Source organism: Apus apus, chromosome 6 (assembly GCF_020740795.1).
Source record: "Apus apus isolate bApuApu2 chromosome 6, bApuApu2.pri.cur, whole genome shotgun sequence".
Lineage (NCBI taxonomy): Eukaryota > Metazoa > Chordata > Aves > Apodiformes > Apodidae > Apus > Apus apus.
Genome location: NC_067287.1, coordinates 18212180 through 18233669, shown reverse-complemented (window position 1 = coordinate 18233669; position 21490 = coordinate 18212180). Strand labels below are relative to the sequence as shown.

Genomic DNA, 21490 nt, shown 5'->3' with positions numbered 1-21490 from the left:
TGGACAATACTTTCTGCTTGCAACTGATAACAGGATCAATAAAGAAATGCATGCTCAGACTAGTTCTGAGATAATGCTTTAACAAAAAATAAAAGGAGGAACACTCCTTAAATTATATTGAATTATAATAAAATTACAGTCACTGAAAAAAACAGAAACCAACTGTATGAATCAAAAATCAAAGGATCATTGAATCCTAAGTATTTTTTTTTTTTTAATAATGTGCTCATCAGTGTGGTAACATGTAGCTACAAAGCATTTACTGAACTTTATGTTTGATATAGGTGACAGTGGGCATAAAATTAATGAGCATAGCACAACAAAATCTCTAGAAAATAAGTTTCTAAAAGTGGCTAGTTCAGGCCATCTGGAGTGTAAAAATATTCTGTGAAATTCAAATATATCTGTAATCAAGTACCTAAATTCCATGAATATTTAGTTGATATTCATAGTACATCGAGTTTCTTCTTCCTGATATCAGGGTGGCCTTGAGTTAGATTTTTTTAGATAAACGTGTTTTTCATTCACAGTTGAATAAATATTTCATTGTAGCACATGGTGGAATTATCTTTAAGGTACTTCAGGTATATTTTCAAGCATAAGTGTTTTATTCAAAGAATTGCAAATTTTACATTAAGGTGGCATCTTTTTAAATAACAAAAATTGCAGTAACTACTTGTCTTTTAATACCTTGGAAGCTGTCATGAGAAGGTATGCTCAGCTCCAGACAGCCTATTCAGAATGCTACTACTATTAAATGAGAAACATTTATTAAAGGGGAAGAAAAGTTCTTCATTTCACAGCTTTGCCTTTTTTCTAATCTAAGCATCCATCTTCTTTGAAAATGTTCCGCTTTGTAAGTAGGTTCTATTAATTATGAAGGAACCTACTCTCTTTTAAAACAAAAGAACTGCTGTATAGTATGGTCTCACATCTGTACCAATCTGTTTCATTCAGAGAAGTTTATTTTCACTAGGATTTTAGATGGATTAACAATGGAAGACTACAACTGCAGCTTAGTCTCTAACAATGTTAGCTGCTGGGTTGTAAGTGGGCAAGAAATCAGTGTCTGTGGCTCGTGGTCGTTCTGTAGAATGTGTTAGAGGTCAGCTAATTTATTTTGATTAATTTCATTAGGATAGCACATGGACTGCAGCCTCCTTCCAGGTTTTCAAACAAAGCTTAAAAAATAAGTTTTGCATAGGACAGCATAGTAATTTCCAGATCTATTATGCTGTCTATTTTCTCTCTTCTTTATACCTGAATGACCCTTTTTGCAGTTTACACAGTATGATAAATTAGTCAATATAAGCAGGAAAAAAAAGAACATTAAGACCATTAAAGCTTACATTCAGGCTTCTATCCTAGACATTTTCTCCAGTGGATTGAGCTTTTGATGCCTGAAACCATATATATGATCAAGCCATAGTACCAGAAAGATTCCCATGTCTCCTTGGCTAAATCCATACCTTAAAGATCCTGTTCTCTCCTGAACATGAGCTTCATTTAGCATAACACAGGCAAGGTCAAGCTTCTCGGGGAGTTATTTTTGACTCACTGATACCATGCTATCACATTTTTGTTAGAATACCAGAGTAGCTAGTGAAGGATCATTGTAAAGGTCCTACCATGTCGTATCACAATTCCCCAAAACCAAAACAGGTTTTTACATTAAAAAACAAAACAAAACAAAACAGAAAAATGTCTACTGTAAGATCCAGCTACTGACTGAGGAAAGGCAAGTTCATCTGCTCAGTTCTCTATGGTCACAACTATCCCTAACCAGTATTATTTGAAAGGATAGCTCTATAAATATGGAACATGCTTTTATAGGTTGGTTTTGCTTGTGAAGTGTGATTTGTATCATCACATTGTGTGTACACGTGTATGCACTGTGTTCCATTTCCCCTTGGCAAATGGCTTTTTGGTTGGAATGACCACATTTGGTCAAAGATGAGGTAATGCAAGAAACTTTCCTTTAAGTGGTGGGAAGAGAAGAACCTGGGCAGATTGCTAAGACTAAATGTCTCCTTTAAGTGAACCAGGTTGCATATGCTCATTAGGTATAACTACTGCAGAGCCACAGGGCAGTTGGACACGTCTAAATGAAGATTTTCCCCCACTATCAGAGCAGTTTCAGTCCACACCTTTTTTTAGCAACAAGGGGTCTAATTACAAAATGCCATTTCTTTAAAACTAAAGCTTGCTTGTTTTGCTGATTATGGAAAAAATATTTACCATGAAACTGAAGGTTAGGCTTCAATATGAGTGTGAGCATAAGGATCTTTTCTCCCCTTTTCATTTACTCCTGACAGGTACATCAGTAAGTATTGGAGTCAGAGAACCAAACTATGGCTGTAGCTGCTTAATTTTTACACTATGTACTTCAGGTATTTTTACAGCTTTTATGCTCTTCTTCAGCTGCATCAACATGCTTGGCAGCTATCAAGGCAGCCGAAATGGATAATGATGAAAGATACATTTTTCGTAAATATTGTGAGGAAGAAAAAACTACATCAACAAGCACAAAATCTACTTTCTTTTGTTGCCATATCATGAGCAAATTATAGAAAATATCTTTTAGTTGACTAAAACCACAGCAATAATTTAAGCCCTAATTACAAATTTGACCCTGGATGTTTTATTGTCATATAAATGCTTGTTAGCAGCTTAGTGTTGCCAGAAGAGCAATGAATAACTCACAAACTCTCTACCATTTTGAAGGATATTGTTTTGTAATCTGAACTAAAACTGTGTAGTGAATTTTAAAGAAGAGGGTTATGAAAAATGTAATACATATTTTTTCATTAACTTTTGCTAAAAATAGTTAGTTGTTAATATCTCCTTTTTTGACAGTCTGCATACTACTAATTTAAGATTTAAATTTCAGTAAAGCACACTTAATAAATCCATGTGCTTCTAAGTGTAGCTCTGATGATGCAATACCACTAATTTGAAAGTAATTACAGACTGATGGAAAGAAGAGGCTCCTGATGTTTAAGATCTATAAACCAGGTCTTAATTTTTTTAAGGGAAAATAATGGATGGAAAATTAACTGTAAAAAACTTTTTCTCATTTAATATCTGTCTTCATGAGAAAATAAATGACAGGCTAGACACAGTGAGTTTTCTGAATTATTACATGTATTTCAGTTTGGTGAAGCAATTTTGTTTGACACTAACATCCAGAGGAATATTATTTCTGTGGAACCTGCACAATTGTACTGAACAAATATGAGAGGGCTGTTCTGCTGCATTAACCTCATGGCATACATAACTTTCCTTGAAAATTTTGAAGATTTTGGGTTACCATGTATTTAAACATCTTTAGCTGAACAGATTTACCTAATTATTTGTTAGTCTTACGAAAAAGTGGCACTTCATGGCTTCAATCCTATTAGGTGCTCAGTCCTACCAGGAAGTCCCAGTGCTCTCAAATCCAACTCAGACTGGAAAGTTTTCCTTATCACCAAGGAAGGATTCTGCTCTATCAAATGGATACTAATTGGATGACCTTTCTTGAGGAAACTGTAAATCTTTAAGACCACGATAGTCTTGTAATTCCCTTCATACAGAAAGTCAAGTTACTTGATAGTAAGACCTGCCTCTTTGCTTTGTATTGCAGTAGTGGTTGATTTCTCAGATGTGCTATTACAATTCTGAAGATTTCAGTGTCCATGGGTACAATTTAATTTCTGAAGTGTGAGCACTAGTGAAAGTCCAGTAATTGTTCAGTACAGCTGTTGTAATCTCAAGGCATCAATCCAATCACTGTATGCAGATTTGTGATGTCACTGATGGATACGTCAGAGGCTTACACTCACTGGGTGTGGGTTTCAGCACTGGGAACAGATCTTAAAATCATTCTCTGTTATATGTTTTAGATGACATAATGTAAAATATTGTGATCCGTTATCCAAACGCTGCATTCCTGAGTATAGTGAAATGTATATTAATGACAGCCTTAATCAGAAAATACTTCGGTCAGAGGAGAAAAATATACAGAAAGATTGTTTTTAGTTATAAAAATACTAATGTTCAACTTCACTGAAATTTTTTTGACATTTATTATAAAAATTACTTAAGAATAAATCAAATAGATTCCATATACCACTTAAAACTTAACCTTTTTTTCTTTCACACTATCTCATTGCCAGCCAAATTGCACCTCCTCTATAATATTAATTTACTGAATATCAAAAAATGTTTCCAGTGGTTCTGCATTTCAGTTAGGTTGAGAATGCCACAATGTCTATCTTTGACTAAATCAAAAAAGCTTTATTTAGTGATAGATTGACTTCTGGGACAAAAATGATAGAAATACTCTCAGCTAAGATTTGAGTTTTTCAGATTAAACCATTAAACACAAGTGCTGTTTCAAAGGCTGCCTAAAATTACACTTGGAGAATAAGTGGTCATAGTAAAATAAATTAAAAAAAATCTATGCTGCTGTTTCTGACCCTGCAAACAAAGCAATATTGAGCTCATTGTTTAAATAAGAAAGTTTTATATCCTCTTGTATCTGAAGTCACAAATGGGAAAAATATAGGACAGGCAAGGACCAGTCATATTTTCACACAGCAGCAGGTTTTCTTTAGTAAAACTTAAAACACTATATTATAAGGTCTCATGGGTATACTTCAAACTGGCTGATAGATGAAGTTAAGTATCAGTATTATATCCAAATTGTCATGCTACATACCTTGAAAGCATTCATTAGAGACAAAAGAGTAAATCAAGAAGTATTAACATTTCCCACCAGAAGTATTTCTTGGTTAAGAAGAGGTTCTTTAATAGCTGTCCTTTAAAAAACATGTAAAAATATCTTCTACATGTAAAAATGCCTTTTAATGATGATGTGTGAAAGCAGTATACAATGCTGTGTTTGGAGGGTGTACTAAATCAAAAGCACTACAGCATTTTCAGTACAGTTGTAGTCTTATGAGTTGTTCGTGTCAGCATTAAGAAAGTCATCAAGATGACTGAAATATGAATTACAATTATAGTCTTCTGGTAAATTAGGTAATGCCTACCATCAGGGAGCAAATGCTTATTTAATTTCCATTTGTTCAGTAATACTTCTATAAGATTTATTTTTAGGTCTTTTTAGATTCATAGATATCTTTAGGAGGTCTAGTCTGCAGGGATCTCAGGGTAATGGTATGAATAGAGGAGGAAAGGGAAGAGATGTCCTTGCTAGTTATAGCTTGGTGGCTTCAGTAGAACTAATACACCAGAGAAAACAGTGCCAGGAGAGGTTACATCAAGAGAAAAGAGTTCCAAAAATCTAATAAAATCTCCAATGCAAAGTCATATTCTCTTTTAAAGCTGAAGTAGTGCTGCTTCGTTTTTTGAACTGTGTGATCATTCAGATTTAAGGTCTATGGTTGTGTTAAAAAGTGTTAATTCTTTCAAGAATAATGGCTTTAGCCTCTGCATCTGCTTCACTTTTCTCAGTTCTTTTGTTTTCCCAGTTTTTTCCTGTTCACTTCATTATTGGCCTTGTTAATAAAGATCTGAAAATGGGTTGAAAACTACCTGTTAAATGGAAGAGATTGTACTCAAGATCTAAGTGAGTTTGGATAGTATCAGCAGTACTCTGCACTATAATTTGCATCAGAGAGCAAACAGGAATAGTAATTTAACTTTACATGAACTTAGGAGATGCTGCCTTCCTTGATTTCCTAGTTACCAACAATAAAATTGTGCAGAGTTAAAAATTAAGCTGGAAAAAAAAATTTAATCCAAATAGCTTTTCATTTTTCTGAAATTAATTAGAAATCATTGAGATTAACCTAGCCTAATAATCTATGGAAACCTATAAAAATGAGAATTGTGTTAATGTTCTCATGTCATCTCTTGCTTATGTTCTTTGAGAAAACACAACATTCTTTACATCATTAATGTAGCCACCTTTCACTGTTGCACTCAGATAATGAGTATGAATTATTTTGCCTTTCTGATTCAACTTTAAAATATATTTGGATTCAAAGATGTGAAAAGTCAAATGTTCTTCCTAATTCCTTGCCTTATTTTTGATTGACTACACTAATGCCTATAATAGAACTACCTTAACCCATTATCATCTTGTTTACATTTTCATGTAAATTTCATATCTTCACTGCTTAATACACTTTATACAAGGAGAAATTTTAAAATTTCTTGAAGCTCTACATGTAATAAAGATATTCAAGTCTCTCAGTGTACAAGGAACTGAAATACTGCTAGAGTTGCTACAGCATCCCTAACTTAAAGATGCAAGAGTGATCAATTCATCTGTCAGGTCTGTGTGCCTAGCATTGGACCGAGCCCAGCAAGATATTGACAAAATAGGGGTTTTTCAAGTCATACAATATTTCCTATAAATAAATAATTTGAACATTGTATTTCAATTAGTGGAGTGGTAGCATCTTCCATAGTTTTACACAAGATGTTTTATGGGTGAGATATTTATACTGTGAGCTTTATTAAATGTTTGTGAAGTTCTCTTAACATGAAAGGTGCTGTGCAAGAACTAACCTTGTTCATACAAGCTTTGTTTAAATTCATCACAAGTATCAGTGACAGAACAGTTTTTAGAACTGAATACAAATACATAATTTAAATATACAGTTTGCATCAGACACTTTGTCATGAGATGTAGGAAAGTATCTTTCTGAAAAGCTAGTTTATTAAACTTTGCACCCATCAGACTTCCACATCTACCTTTTGCACGGATAAACCCTGAATCCATGTATCTTACAACAGTTAATCATGTATCTGCTTTCTGTTGGGAAATAAACAGCACAAAAATATTGCAAATTCTTAGCTAAAGTGCAAAAGGTCCAATGCTTTCTGAATCAGTTGCTTATAGCATCTTATGAATATACATGGAGTACATAGCAGTATGAGTCTCTCAGTCTCTTGAAACTGTACAGTTTCCATAATAGATAACAAAAATAAAGTGTTTTCATGCAGGAAATAAATATGAACTGGAAAGTGTTGCCATTAAGTTATGAGTTCAAAATTAAAAGGAGAAGAGGACAAGTATTTGTGTGAATTAATCTTAAAAATAAAAATCAACTAAATTTAGAGTAGCTAGAATGCTAATTCAATGCTGTTGCATAACAGCTTCTATGAATGCTTTCTACTCATTATCCTTTGCAAGATGCTTTCAGTTCAGTAGGTAAATATTATTCTCTCATCTTGGCAGAAGCTAGAGAGGTTAAATGTCGTCTTGGTTTTCTTGAGGGAAAACATGTTAGAAGTGTCAAAAAAACAGTAACATCACAAACTGTAACATCATTTAAAGTAATAAAGACTTACCAAATCTTTTTCTTTTTTTTTTTTTTTTAATTGTCACCTGGACATACAGTTTCTTTATCCTTCTACTTAAAAGAACAGCAGCCATTAATACATTTTCATTCTTCTTAAATATCTGTCCTTTCCATTTCAATGAACTACTGTTGTATTTGAGAAATTAAAAGCTACCCAACCCTTTATAAAGATAAATCTGTCTAAAACTGTGTTTATGACAGTTACTTTCATCTCACTCCATATTTTTCTGGGTATCTCATTGCAGCAGTTCTATAAAAAGAGCTACCTTGAACTTGTGACCTTAGAAAATAAACACATGAACCCAAAAAGAGCAAAAATGCTCACCAGCTCTGTATATGTTAAACACCTGAAGCAAGATTCTCAGAGTCAAAAAACATGTTTGAATGAAGAGTCTTCTAACTTGCAGCAGCACTGGTTTGACAGTGAATGGGATAAACAGAAACACACAAGAAAATTTGATTTTTAGATCAGGGTTCTTTGCTCAAATCAAAATACAGTACAGTTTATTTAACTTAGAAATTTTCTGATTATAAATACAATAAATTTCATCACCTAACACTGCTTGTAAAGCAAAACAGTTGTAAATACATTCCTGCTTTCACCAGTGAAAACAATGTTAGATGGTATTTCATCAAGGTTGAATACTCCTAAAAATTTTAAATGAAAATCCATTGTAGCTAGTATTACTTTTGCCACTTAGCATTATAGTCTTCTCTTTAGTAAGATGTGAGGAAGGTTTGCTTTCTCATAATTTCATGTCACAAGGTTAAGAAACTGTTTAAAGCTGCAATACTTTAGGCTTGTCCCAGTGCCGTTCCTTACACTTAAAAATATTTCATTCCCTAAGCTAACTGGCTTACAATCCAAACTACCAGAGAGTTTAACTTAATAAGATGTCTTTTCATTAGCAGTGAATTTGTCAACCATTATTTTAAGTAAGTAGAAATAGTAAATGTCTTTTAGGTTTATTGCTAAGTACACTGAAGTCTTCCATCTAGCCAAGATGGCCAAGACTGGCCAATCAATGCCTTGCAGGTATGCCACACAAGGATGTATTCACCTGATATTCAGTCTCTATTGAAATTGTCAACATGAAACCAAATAATGTGTTTTCTCTATTTTGTGCATATGCAACTATGACTTTTTTATTTGAAAAACAAACTCCTATCTTCTTTCTCTTGATCCAGCAAACAAAAATAGTTATGTAATGACTAGGTTTTTTTACTTCCCATAGGAAATGAAAAAAAAAAACATAGGAGCAAGTAATACAGAAATGTAAAATTCTATATCACATCATGAATATGAAACTCATAGCCATCAGTCAGCCTCTCCTGTTGTGTGTGTCTAAGGAACTATCATGAAAAAGTTTGATCCATTTCTTCTATGATCACTTTTGTACTGCTCTTTCCTCATTTTATCCTATTGGAGTTTTGGGTAGTGTACTCTTCAGTTTCACTTAATTCACTGTAACCCAGTCTAGGGATAAATGTAACCAAACCGAGAACAGGAGCCAGATTTCAGGGGAATAGGTGCAATTCACATTATATGTTGCTCTGAAGTGAATCACACGGTTTGGAATTTTCAAGCAACTGCAAGAAACATGCAAAGTAAGCCTTCTTGTTCTTGTGTAATCAATTTCCTTCATTGTCTGAAAAACCAGAAGGAGAACACTGATACAAATTTTATAAATAGTGGCTCCCTTGCCACTTATACTCCCACTGCTCTCAAATACAGAGAAAACATTATTGTGAATTCACCAGGTGAGAGTCTGGAAGTATTAAGACTGCTTAAGAAACTAAGCAACGCCTGAGCTTCAGCTTGCTGTTAGCTAATGTCTTGAATGCATAAAAAATAGCTAGCACCATTAGTTAAGTGCAAGTCATAGTTACAATATAAAAAAATAGATTACCAGTCTCTACTATCACCTCAGCATGGTGCTTAATGGCTGCTTGAAGGTACCATATAATCTTTTGGGTAGTTTAATCATTTCTTTCTTCATAGTTCAAAGGATCAGAATTCTTATTAACCCTTGTGTTCTCAGCACTTTCAGAGCAGAACTTCACTGAATAAGATGTGCCATATAGTTTACTAAAGCTAGTACCTGAGGTTTACACAACACTTGCTGTTGGAAAGTTAAAAAGAAAGGAGGGTGCTCACCCTTACAATCTTCTAAGATTATGTTTGAGGAGAATGAAATTCCTCTGTCTTGAACAAGCTGAAATCTCACATCCCAAACTACTTACTGATAAACAAAAAGCAAATAAAAGCAGACAATATTGCTGATATGTGTCCTTCCAGTTGTCATTTCATTTTGGTATAAGTATTGATTTTAATTACTTTTTAAAGTAATTCAACAACAGCATTGTTTTAATTAGCAGGAGAATAAGGAATAAGTAAAGGTAACCAGTGGAAAATTAAGATAAGATTTCTTGAATATGCCACATGCCCAAATGGGTAGAAACTGAAGGTTGTCACCATCTGATATTTTTTCATTGGTCTGTGTAAAATTAAGTGGTGATCTTAGTCCCATAGTATTTGGAGAGCACTTGAAGCACAGAAAGCAATAATTATCATCATTGCTGACAATCTCTATAACTACGCCAAGCATTGAATAGAGACGAAAACATAATTTACCTTCTTATCCTTAAAGGTTTTGTTCCTTCATGTCAGAGTTCAATCACACTGAAGGAGCAGCCAAAGGTAATTTGTTTTATCTGGTGCCCGCACTAAGCTTGTTCTTTGCAACAAAGCAAACATTTCAGCTTCTAGAGCCAGCAAATCAAGCAGTGCATACAAACATAATCCCTTCCAAATAAAATTGAAATCCAACTTAGATAACACCAACAGATCCATGCTTGTAAAGGAATTATAACCAAGCTTTAGGCATTGACAAAAGGAGAAGTGAAGCAAAAGGCAACAATTCTGTGGTACTCTGTCACACCTTTAGCTGTACAAGTATAGCCTCAGTCAAATTCGTCCATGCATGACAGTTTTCCACAGCACAAAACTTAAAGTGGAAACAGCTGTCAAGGTCACTCACAGATCTGTCTCTAGCTTTTTTGTTTCTCATTGCTTAAAGATTTTCTAATGAGTGTAGGATCTTTTGTAGTGAATTTGAGCCAATAATTTGGAACATCACTGCAAGTCATTCACTGGCTAGGAAAAGACTGGCAAGGTTACCATGTGATAGTTAAATTAATTTGGTGACATGTTTAATTATGCAGATTTTATGGACCAGATATGCCACTTACTGATTGCTAGAGGAAACAAGAATCAAGCTACTGTGTAAAATTCTCAATTAATTTATTGGACCTGGCAGAGATTGAAAATTTTGCAGAAGTTTAGTTTGCTAAAACACCAAGTAATTAAAGCTTAATCTTCAAAACTACAATGAAGTACTTTGTAAGTTTGTCCCATATTTGCTAAGTTTACTGAAAGTAGGAATAGATACACTACCTGATTATTGACATGGTGTATTTCTTATTCTAGGTTCTATCCTTAGGGGCTGATGTTCTACCAGAATATAAACTCCAGACACCTCGCATCAACAAGTTTACTATATTGCACTATAGTCCTTTCAAAGCTGTCTGGGACTGGCTCATCCTGTTGCTGGTGATATACACGGCCATATTCACCCCTTACTCTGCTGCCTTCCTTCTGAATGATAGTGAGGAACGGAAGAGGAGAGAGTGTGGATATTCTTGCAGCCCACTGAATGTCGTAGACTTAATTGTGGATATTATGTTTATCATTGACATTCTAATAAACTTCAGAACAACATATGTAAACCAGAATGAAGAAGTGGTAAGTGATCCAGCAAAAATAGCAATTCATTACTTCAAAGGCTGGTTCCTAATTGACATGGTTGCTGCAATACCTTTTGACCTGCTGATTTTTGGCTCTGGCTCTGAAGAGGTAAGCTTAAATGAATATGAAATCTTACATCTGAAGTTTTGACTTTGCTGCAATAATCTGTATATCCTAATATATTTTTTTACTTGTCAGATATTTTTATTTGTCAGGCTGTATAATAGTTCCACCCCATTTTAAAGTTAAACTAAAATTAAATCTTCCTTAGTAGAAAAATGCAGAATATTAGCTTCAACTGACAGGAGAACAAGTTGAATGATTCAGGTAATTTTTTTCAATTATACCATATTTGATACCATCTTTACAAATAATGAAATAAATATATAATGTATGAAGAATTTGTTCAAATTCTTTTATTTAAGGACTGCTCTTTTGATTTGCTGCTGGTTTTGTAAAAACTGCTTGTGTGTGTAAGTGTTGTATAGGCATTAAAGCAGTAATATAAATTTTCTCCATTCAAAATGTTTAGATCAGATTTTTACTCGGTGTAAAACAGATTAGTTGCAGTGTAAACCAGTTAATAAAATTACTTGGCTGTTGCCTATTTTATCAAGAATATGGACTAACAAAAGATAGGAAAAAAGATTATATGGGGTTAACCTTGCCAGACATGACTAGTGTCCTTACTCTGTCTATACAAAAGGTTAAAAAAATGTTCAATGTATGCATCCAAAGTATAAAATATATGCTGGGTTCTGGCTGCTTGACCCAGTTTTGCGTCCTGACAAAAAATTTTATTTAATTTAAGAAGCAGTAAAGTTATAATTTTTTTTTTAATGAAAACTGAACGGACAAATAGAGATTTGGGGGTTTTTTATGTGATGCATAAAACACAGCAGTTATTAAAAAAAAAAAAAAAAAAAAAAAAAAGCAGAAACCAAGCAAAATATGATCTATTCACTTTTCAGAGGACATAGATACATTTCTTATAATTACTGTTTTGCACATATTATCATAAGCAAAACAGTTTGTCATCCACGTGTTTCTCATTACTTGAGAAGAGAAAGGTGAAAACTACAAATTATTCAGCAACCTTTAGCCTGAAAACATACTGATCTGACCGTATGCCTCTATGTCACATTTTCATTTTAAAATTAATTCCTTTTTATTAAGGTCATTTGCTGTGACAGAAAATATTTTTATGTTCACACCAAAAGCCTGATCAGAATTCTGAGCATACCCTCCCTATCCTCACAAACTACATGTAAACTTAATTAAGTACCATTCAATCTGATGATTTTAAAGATCTTTTCCAACCAAAATTATTCTACTATTCTGTAACTATAAAACTATTGGCACATACATGCACCTTGAGAGTCTTGTGAGCATATTCAGTCTTAAAAATTTCAGAAACAGAATGAATATCAGTCATGAGTTTCTTAAACTCATGTTTTCCTGTCTCCTGTCCGTCTGAAAAATCATTATAATAACATAGTCTCATTCAGCAGTCATAGGAATCAATAGTAATGTTCCTGATCAATAGTGATATTCCCACTAATTTGAACATAAGGGTACACACTCAAGGCAAATGAGGAATTTGGAGAAACACGTAGGTAAACAGCATGCAGTAAAAATTCTTTTTTTTTTTAAGGAATGCAGTAAGAAAGACAGTAACATAAAGGACAGAGGGAACATCTTAATAATTCTTTTACCAAAATACAGCTTTTTTATTCAGAAAAAGACTAAAAAGCTGAGAGATTCAAGAAACACTTCACTCACCTTTTACAGTCATTATCTGTGGTAGGTCTCAGTCTTTCCACAGACTTTTTTACTGTAGTTTTGATAGCATAGACACATAAAAGCCAAACATCTTGAAAACAGGATTCTTTCTAACTTGGACCACACAATTCAGGTGTGGTCTGCATCCCTTTCTGATCAATGAGCACTCTTCATTTCTGGAAATTATGTTCAGTGATTGGAAGTGAGGAACAAGAAATATTAAAAGAGGGATCAATTCTAAAGTTCATTGAAGGAGTGCTCTTTGGAGTTGACGCTGAACATCATTCTTCCACACCTCCCCTGTTACAGACATCCTTAAGAGTAAAGTGCTAAGTGCTAAAACAATGCTAAGTGTCTAACGTTAACATAAAATAATAATGTTACCGATTACTTGCAAACAAGTGCATTCTGGCAGGTGAGTACACAAATATAAAAATGTGGAACCTGGAACAGAAATTATTGGACCGTGTAATTGCTTTTTCAGTATTGCAGATACAAGTAAATTGATTCTTTATTCCCTTGAAACCTCATAATTAAACAGTTTCATTACCTGGAAAAACTTTGTTTACCTAAGCAGCAATGAACCTATACAGATTATGACCAGTTCATCATGCCATGGTGCCTTCTCTCTCTCATTCATCATATTGAATATGTCAATCACATTTTCTAAGCTGCTACTTACTCCAGTTTTGCTTCCTACATTGTTAACTATAATATTTCCCCAATGATCCCATTTTTGATAGTTTAGCAAGAAGGAGCAAATGTAAAACTGTTAGAATGGAGCATTTTTAATGTAATAGAATATTTTTCAGTCATAAGGGTTATCTTTTTTATTAAATAGCTGTTTGGGTTTTTTTGTCTAGAGATTCTTCAAATAGAATCCCCTATGAACAACTGTATCGAACAGCCTTTTTATTAAACAACATAAGCTCCAAAGACAGCTTCATGTGTGCTCACCCAGCTTTAAAACACCTTGATATCAAACCAAGCCTAGAAAGGGCAGGAGATAATAATCCAAATACCACATGTGGCACTATCTGAATGTTCCCATTTGAGCCATACGTTGTCAACCATAGGAAAGCAACAGAGTATGACAGTTAACTTTCCAATTTCTAAGACAGGGAACTAATATAATTTTCAATTAGTTTTTTTCCTGTTTTAAGCAGATGCAACATAAAATTATTATGACTGGTAGTAAATCATTGTCTCTTTTGTTTATTTAATTGTTAAATCACATCCCTGATACTTAGGATTATTAAAATAATCTAATCTAAAGATAGACTTTATACTTTCTGAGGTTTTGGTAGTATATTTTTAATTATTCTGCTCATCTAAGGAGTCTGGGTTGGATTTTAAACAAATAATAGTTGCATTGGCAAAGCTCCTGAAAGCACACACATAGGTGATGTGCATGTACAAGCAGAATGCAGCTTAAGATAATGAGGTGTTTTTTATATATGCATTTAATATTGATCAGTTTCTCACTTTAAAGACAGATACATTGTAGGGGAAAATTGGATGAATATATAGGTGATAGGATTTCTTCCCTTTCGCCTAGAACCTACTGCAATAAAACATACAGACAAGTAATGGTAACAGCTTCGGCAAGAAGGTTTTCATATTTTTAGTTTTATGAAATTGAGGCCAGAGAGAACACTCAGCTGAAATATGCAGAAAACCATGAAGGTTTTTGCTTTTGCAAATTTACATCAAAATAAATACATCATGACATATATATCCAGCATACTCAAAAAAATGTAAAAGTGAATGTTTCTACTATTCATGGCAGTAAATGAATAAAATAGATAGGGTTTTGGCTAAAATGAAGACATATAAATCAAAGTACTCTTGTTCTTTTCTAAGTTTTTTTTTCTTCACTCCATCACACACACTGTATCTGTTAAAGCAAACTGAAAAGGAGAATCCCACATTTCAAGAATTAGAGATTGAACCTAAAAGTCCTGACTGGATCTCCACTGATAGAATCAGTAATTTACCAACATCCAAATTAAAATGTATTTGAAAATCAAGCTCAGAAAACATCTCAGGAAGATAGTAGTGTCGTTTCTAGTGCTAAGTCTAGCAATTTACATGGAAAACCTATTCCAATTAATTTCAAGAAGACTGCACAGCTGATTGTACAGGCAATCTGTCTTTGCATTAGCAACTCTGTGAACTGAGTACAGCCCAGGATGGTGCAGCATTAGGGTAGATTCTATGGAAATTATTTAGGTGGCTGTGTAATATCAGAGAAGTATTTAGTATCAACTTCTCCTTCCCTTAATTGTTTTTCAAGATGAAGCAAAAAGGAACCCCAGCACTGCCTGAGCAGGCAGTTATTCATAGACTATTTTGGCAGTCCTTTATCAACAGCAGTTGAAGTACCAATACCCTGCTGTAAATGAGAAGTTTTGGTTAGTTGAAATATTTTTGTTTAATTGCTGTTTGTACTAAAATTTTCAGTATCATGATGCATACAGCATAAAGATCTTCAACAATGACACAGTGCTCAGAAGAGGCTATTAAGGTAGTGGAGCACAGACCGAAAGGCTAAATTCTGGCATATATTAGATATTTTTCCAAGAGACAGAGAAGGGTTAACTATGCTTGATTCTATAGTACTCCTATTTAATAGTTTTATTTACAGGCTGCAAAAAAAGGTAGAAAGTTGACAGTGATTTTAAGATGAAGTGTAGGTGACAGGAAATTCTTGAGGAACTGAGGACCTTACAATGCCACGAAGCTGGAATAGACTAGGAGATGAAATGCTGTGTAAGACAGTGCACATTATTGCACATTGGAAGAGACAGCTTGAGATATTCCTAACTTCACTGGGTTATTAGGTTTAGAAAAGAGACAAATAACAGATGACATTATTGATTTATACATTAATGTTATGAAGAAACAAACAAACATACAAAAAATCAAAACAAAAAATCTAGAAGAAACCTCAGGATTTGGCCATCAATAAGACAATCATCAGTTGTAAACGGCTCTTTGCACAAGCAGAATACCATTTATGCAGATACTTAATTGGGTGATACCAACTCCCTCTTCCACTTAATAACTGGAATAATACCAGTAACTTATGAATGATACCCTCTGCAATCAGATAGAATGATGCTTTCCTCTTTCAAAGCTAGCTGTAATCAATTGCTGTCCATGAAAATAGCCCCCTGCTATGGTCATTTCAGCATCAGGGCTTGAGAAATTGAAGGTATAAACTAATCTCACTGTTACCAAAGATGACTAATCGAAGGATAACCCCTTGTAAAATAAAAGGATTTTTTAAAATAAATTCAGTGACCTAAACATAGAAAATGTATTACCCATTAATTCCTGTTTTTAGAAAGTTGTGGGGTTTTTCCCCACAGAGATAAAATAATTAATGAACTTTAACCTTTCACAGGCTTCTTAGTAGCAAAACTCAATAATTACTCCAAAACAACCAAAAGATATCTTCTGTGTGGTTACTTGGCTCTTAGAGAAAACTGTGTAGGCATGAAAGAGCCATTGTAGGCATGATCTGTTCTTCACTTTTTGTGCTATTGCTGAAGTCAAAACAGAAAAAGCCCAATGCACTTTTAATCCAAGTCTCACCCCTGTATTGTTGCAAGAAAAAAGTAAAAGGTGTTTTAAGGGGCCAAATAGCACAATAACCAAGTGAGGCAAGTGGAGAAGCATAAGCTGATCTTTTTTTACTTTTCTCTATAATTTTGTTTATTTGTAATGAAAAAATAAGTTCAAGGAAACAGAATGTCTGTTTTGGCAGAATCTATGTACAATGGGTATTATCTAAAGACCTTACCTTTTTAATAAATCTTACCAGTTAAAAATTATTCAATGTATTGTAGATATTTTAGATTCTGAAAGTACTTATATATGTGCTGTGGTTCTCATGAATTACAGTTAAGTGTCTTAAGTAAATGGAATGCTGTCTGCACTGAATATACTATAGTGGGGGAAAATGTTATTACTGAAAAAAATCCTGATGTGTGTATCCAATAGTCCAGCTGATACAGCTAGATATGCTAAAAACAGAGCAGCAAGCAATTCAGAGAAACCTACCAGATTGCTGTTTGCAGACATTAATGGCGTCGTGCTGAGCAAAGTATGCCAGAACACCAAGGAAATTACATTGCTTGAGGCATAGTTCTGACACCAAGTACTTCTGTCCCTGGTCAAGTGACACATGGGAAGTGGACTGTTACTGTGTGAAAGCTGAAGCTACACTGAGAAGTGGACAGCATGTAAAGACACATCAAAACCTATGGATCATGCCTTCCATCTCTACATTTTAGTGTCAAAGCCCCTCCACTATGTTAAAGAAAACTCAATTTCAGGATGAGTTTCTTGATGGTTTAAAGCTTATCTAGTCTCCCTCATGCTGATTTCACACTGAAGAGATGGAGTTTACCTGTATTATACACTGCCAGCACACTCCAGAGCTCTCACTGATGAAGTACTTAAGCATGGGATTGACCCTGAGGATGCATATTAGCAAGTCTTATCTTAAGAATGGGATGGAATACTCGGCATATTTTGGATTCACAATCAGCCTTCTGTTCTGATCTCTTTAAGGGGCACTGTAAGAATATGTTGCCACTTGCATGGTGTAGAGATACGACTACATCTGGTTCCTACACCCCAATAAGGACAAATCTCAGCTTTTCTTAAGGTTGTTTCTTCCTGATGGGATTATAATTATTTAAAGTCTGATCCATCTTACAAAAAAAAAAAAAAAAAAAGTACCTACTGGCAATATTCCTATGCTGAACTCAGCCTAGGCATAGCTTTTGGAACAATGTGGTCTTTTAGAATGTTGAGGTCACAACCAATGAAACAGCCTTCTTTATGTGACAATTATAGATTCACCTGAAATTTTTGTTAAGTTGAAACAAGGAGTGTTACCCAGTGTCAGCCTATATTATCCTCTTGCTCATTTACTTAGAAAATATGAACAATATTTTGGGCTGACAAATCCAGCCAAGAAAGTATCTTTTTTGTTCCAAGGGTTTTTGGATTTTACTCAGAAACATGGTAAATGCAAGGATTTATTAAAACATTAAAACTACTCTAGTACTTGTTGGAAGAAAGCTTTAACATGACACATACTACCATCAGAGTAGTTTGTAAGGCTCAGAAAACTTCCAGTTAAGTGGTATATAATATACAAGCATGTTAAAAATGAAAAGAAAAATCTTTACAAGATCAAGGAAAAACTTATTAAAAACTTATTCAGTCTTGACATATACCTAAATACTTTGACATATGCTCAGGTTTAATGGAGGGAAAAAGGTAGCTGAGTTCTTTTTTGAAACCAAGTATTTACTATTTACAATGCTGTCAATTCTTTTACAAGGAATTAACAAGTATGAAAATTATTTACTGATTGAAAACTGTAAATTTATATTCATAAACTTGAGATTCCTTTAAAGAGACCAGCACCTCAACAAGACTCCAGTGAATCATAGTGCAATTCTGCATTAAAAATCTTGGAAAATATTCCTGGTTTATAACTGATCCTTTTTGTTTGTTTGTTTTAATGGTATAGTACTTTCATTAGTGGCCTCTACCACTGCACCTGCAAGCTTCAGGATGAAAGATGCAAAAAGAAGGCTAATATGGAGCCGGACAGCAGTAACTTTTCCATTCTTTTCTATTCATAGTGGTTCTTCTACCTGTATAGAATGTTCTGACCATTACAAACAGGAAGACAGAAAGGATGGAACTAGATGATCTTTAAGGTCCCTCTCAATCCAAACCATTCTATGATAATATTTGCAGAATAAGATTCTTACTCTTTGGGATATTTCCACCCTCTTCCTTCTCTCTTCTAGAACATGTGTGTCAGAGCATTGCAAGGAGTCTCTAAGTTAGGATCAAGAATAGTCACACAGCCTTGTTCAAACATCATAAATACTTATTACCTACAAGGCCAGCCATATAACGAGTAGTTCCAGTAGCTTACAGACTGTAGCATACCAAAACATCATTCGTCTCGTGGATCACTTAAGTCCATTAGGGTGGATTGAAGAGTCCAGATCAAGAATAAGATTCAAAATAAAAGACTGTTCATGAGATAATTACAACTTCTATATACATTTAAAATGTGCATTTTCAATTATTTTCTTCACTATTTTATAACATTTGACAGTTCAAAGAAAATGAAAGTAAGATTACATTGAAATTGGTTCATCTATAGCTTTTGCTGATTCTCTAAAATATTGGAATTTGCACTGTTTTGTTCCTGCTGACTTTTCATGAAAGTACATTTGCTAACAGAAAAAAATCAATTTCTATTTGTATTTTATTTTTACAGACAACCACATTAATAGGTCTTCTGAAGACAGCTAGACTGCTGCGTTTGGTGAGGGTAGCACGGAAATTGGACAGATATTCAGAATATGGTGCTGCAGTTCTGATGCTCCTTATGTGCATATTTGCTCTAATTGCACACTGGCTTGCTTGCATTTGGTATGCCATTGGAAACGTAGAAAGACCTTACTTGGCTCACAAGATTGGTTGGTTGGATTCTTTAGGAGAACAATTAGGAAAGCATTACAATAAGAGTGATGCAAGCTCTGGACCATCCATCAAGGACAAATATGTTACAGCACTTTATTTTACCTTCAGCAGTCTTACAAGTGTAGGATTTGGAAATGTGTCTCCAAACACCAACTCAGAGAAAATCTTTTCCATCTGTGTCATGTTGATTGGCTGTAAGTAGTTTCACCTTATTAATTTATTTTTTTTTCTCATTTAACTTAGAGTTAACAGTCTAAGCTAATAAGATTAGAAACATGCAGCTGGAAGGGCGAATTCCCAGAGAAAGCAATGTTATATGCAAAAATATGTTGTGACTCAGGCAGTGTCAGGAAGTAGTCAGTTTGCTTGACTAGTCAAAATCTGTTCTCCGAACTGTCAGAGGTTTTGTGTTGTGTATCAGTGCCTAAGCAAATCCCTTGTAGGTTAGGAAGCTGAGTTTTAAGTGGATTTAGGAAACTATAGCCCATCATTTTTTCATAGCCATAATTAGATTTTATTTCTTTATTTAAACCCTGAACCTATGAATCTATTTGTATCTTCCCAGCTCTGCACTTTGTGCTTAACTTGCACTTAACCTTCATTTCTAGTTCTTAGTGCTACCAAAGTCCATAAAATTAGATAAACCTCACTTACAATGTTAAAATCAGGAGTACGGATCTCCAAAGATAAAGATTACCAACTTCATTATGATTTAATAGTTAAGCATCATCTACTAATGGAGTTGGTACTGGTACAATCAAATTAATAAAAGCTTCAGGTAAATCAATTCCACATCTCTGAAAATGTTACAAGTCTCACGTGAGCTGCTTTACCTACAAAATGCATTATACTAACTGTTTCATCATCTGCAAAACCCAATTATGTGACTTCAGTTTTGTTTCTATTTAATCCAGCATTAATGTACGCTAGTATTTTTGGAAACGTGTCTGCAATAATCCAAAGACTCTACTCGGGAACTGCTCGGTATCACATGCAGATGCTGCGAGTGAAGGAGTTCATACGCTTCCACCAGATCCCCAACCCCCTGCGGCAGAGACTTGAGGAGTACTTCCAGCACGCGTGGACATACACCAATGGCATTGACATGAACATGGTATGTTGTTCTGTTTTTCAGGCATGGATGCTGAGGAATAGATAAGTGCATGAGAATTTAGAAAGAGAGTGTAAGTCTTCATTATTCACAAGGTTTACAAGTACAAGCATAATAAGGTGAATATACAGCCATTTTGAAAACCAAGCCAAAACCAAGTTTAGCATCCAAACATTTAACTGCCTAAATTATTACAAGCTATGTCAGAAATGTGAGCTCTCACTGTGCATAGGAAAGCTTGAGAGCTGCAGTTGACTATTATAAGGTTAAGACAAGCGAAAAAAAAAAAAGTTTCTTAGTTCAGACATAGCTGTTCCAGAATTTGGTTTATTCTTTGGCCTGATTTTCCACTTCCAGTATCAAACAAGAGTACCTTTGTTGGTATCTACAGAGTTACTCATCTGTAAAACCTGTGGAGTTTAATTCTTTTTTAAAATCCTTTCATGTAATATAGAACAGATATATTAGAGATGAGTGGAAGAGGGGAGCAGGCAGCTGGTTTCGCTGCTCTTTTCAGAGTGAAGTATTCTAATAATATGATAGCTTGAACAGAAGTTCACTTGCATTCACAACCACATAATTCTGCACTGAAAGTTTACACATATTTTCTGTTCTTGATTCAAAAACTGTAAACACTCTGTATAGAAAAATACATTATGTGGCCAGCTAAAAAGAAGTAACAATCTGATAATGAGCAAAAGCAAGCATCTATATTTCTGACTTATTATCTGGATGCAGCAACATTTTTTCTGAAAAGCTGACATAGGTTTGAAGACACTGAGAGCATTGTGCATCTTAAGGATCTGTGATTCTGTGGCTATAGAGGGATGCTTTCCAGAGCTATTCTAAGTTATAGAGTGTTTGCAGAGCTTTCCAGAAAGATGGCAAGAGCAAGAAAATCCATACATTTTTGTAACAATGTAACAAGAAATCAACCTCCAAAAT

At 34.3% G+C, this 21490-nt stretch overlaps 1 protein-coding gene across 2 annotated transcripts in view; it reads left to right on the top strand.

Annotated features, from left to right (window-relative positions):
• The window catches only part of KCNH7 (potassium voltage-gated channel subfamily H member 7), a 213884-nt gene that overhangs the window by 155801 nt on the left and 36593 nt on the right, over positions 1-21490 (top strand). For both annotated transcript variants that reach the window (XM_051624143.1, XM_051624144.1), the window contains 3 exons: positions 10807-11232; positions 19229-19628; positions 20349-20548. In XM_051624143.1, coding sequence (XP_051480103.1) covers positions 10807-11232; positions 19229-19628; positions 20349-20548 — 1026 coding nt within the window. The remainder of the gene's footprint in view (positions 1-10806; positions 11233-19228; positions 19629-20348; positions 20549-21490) is intronic.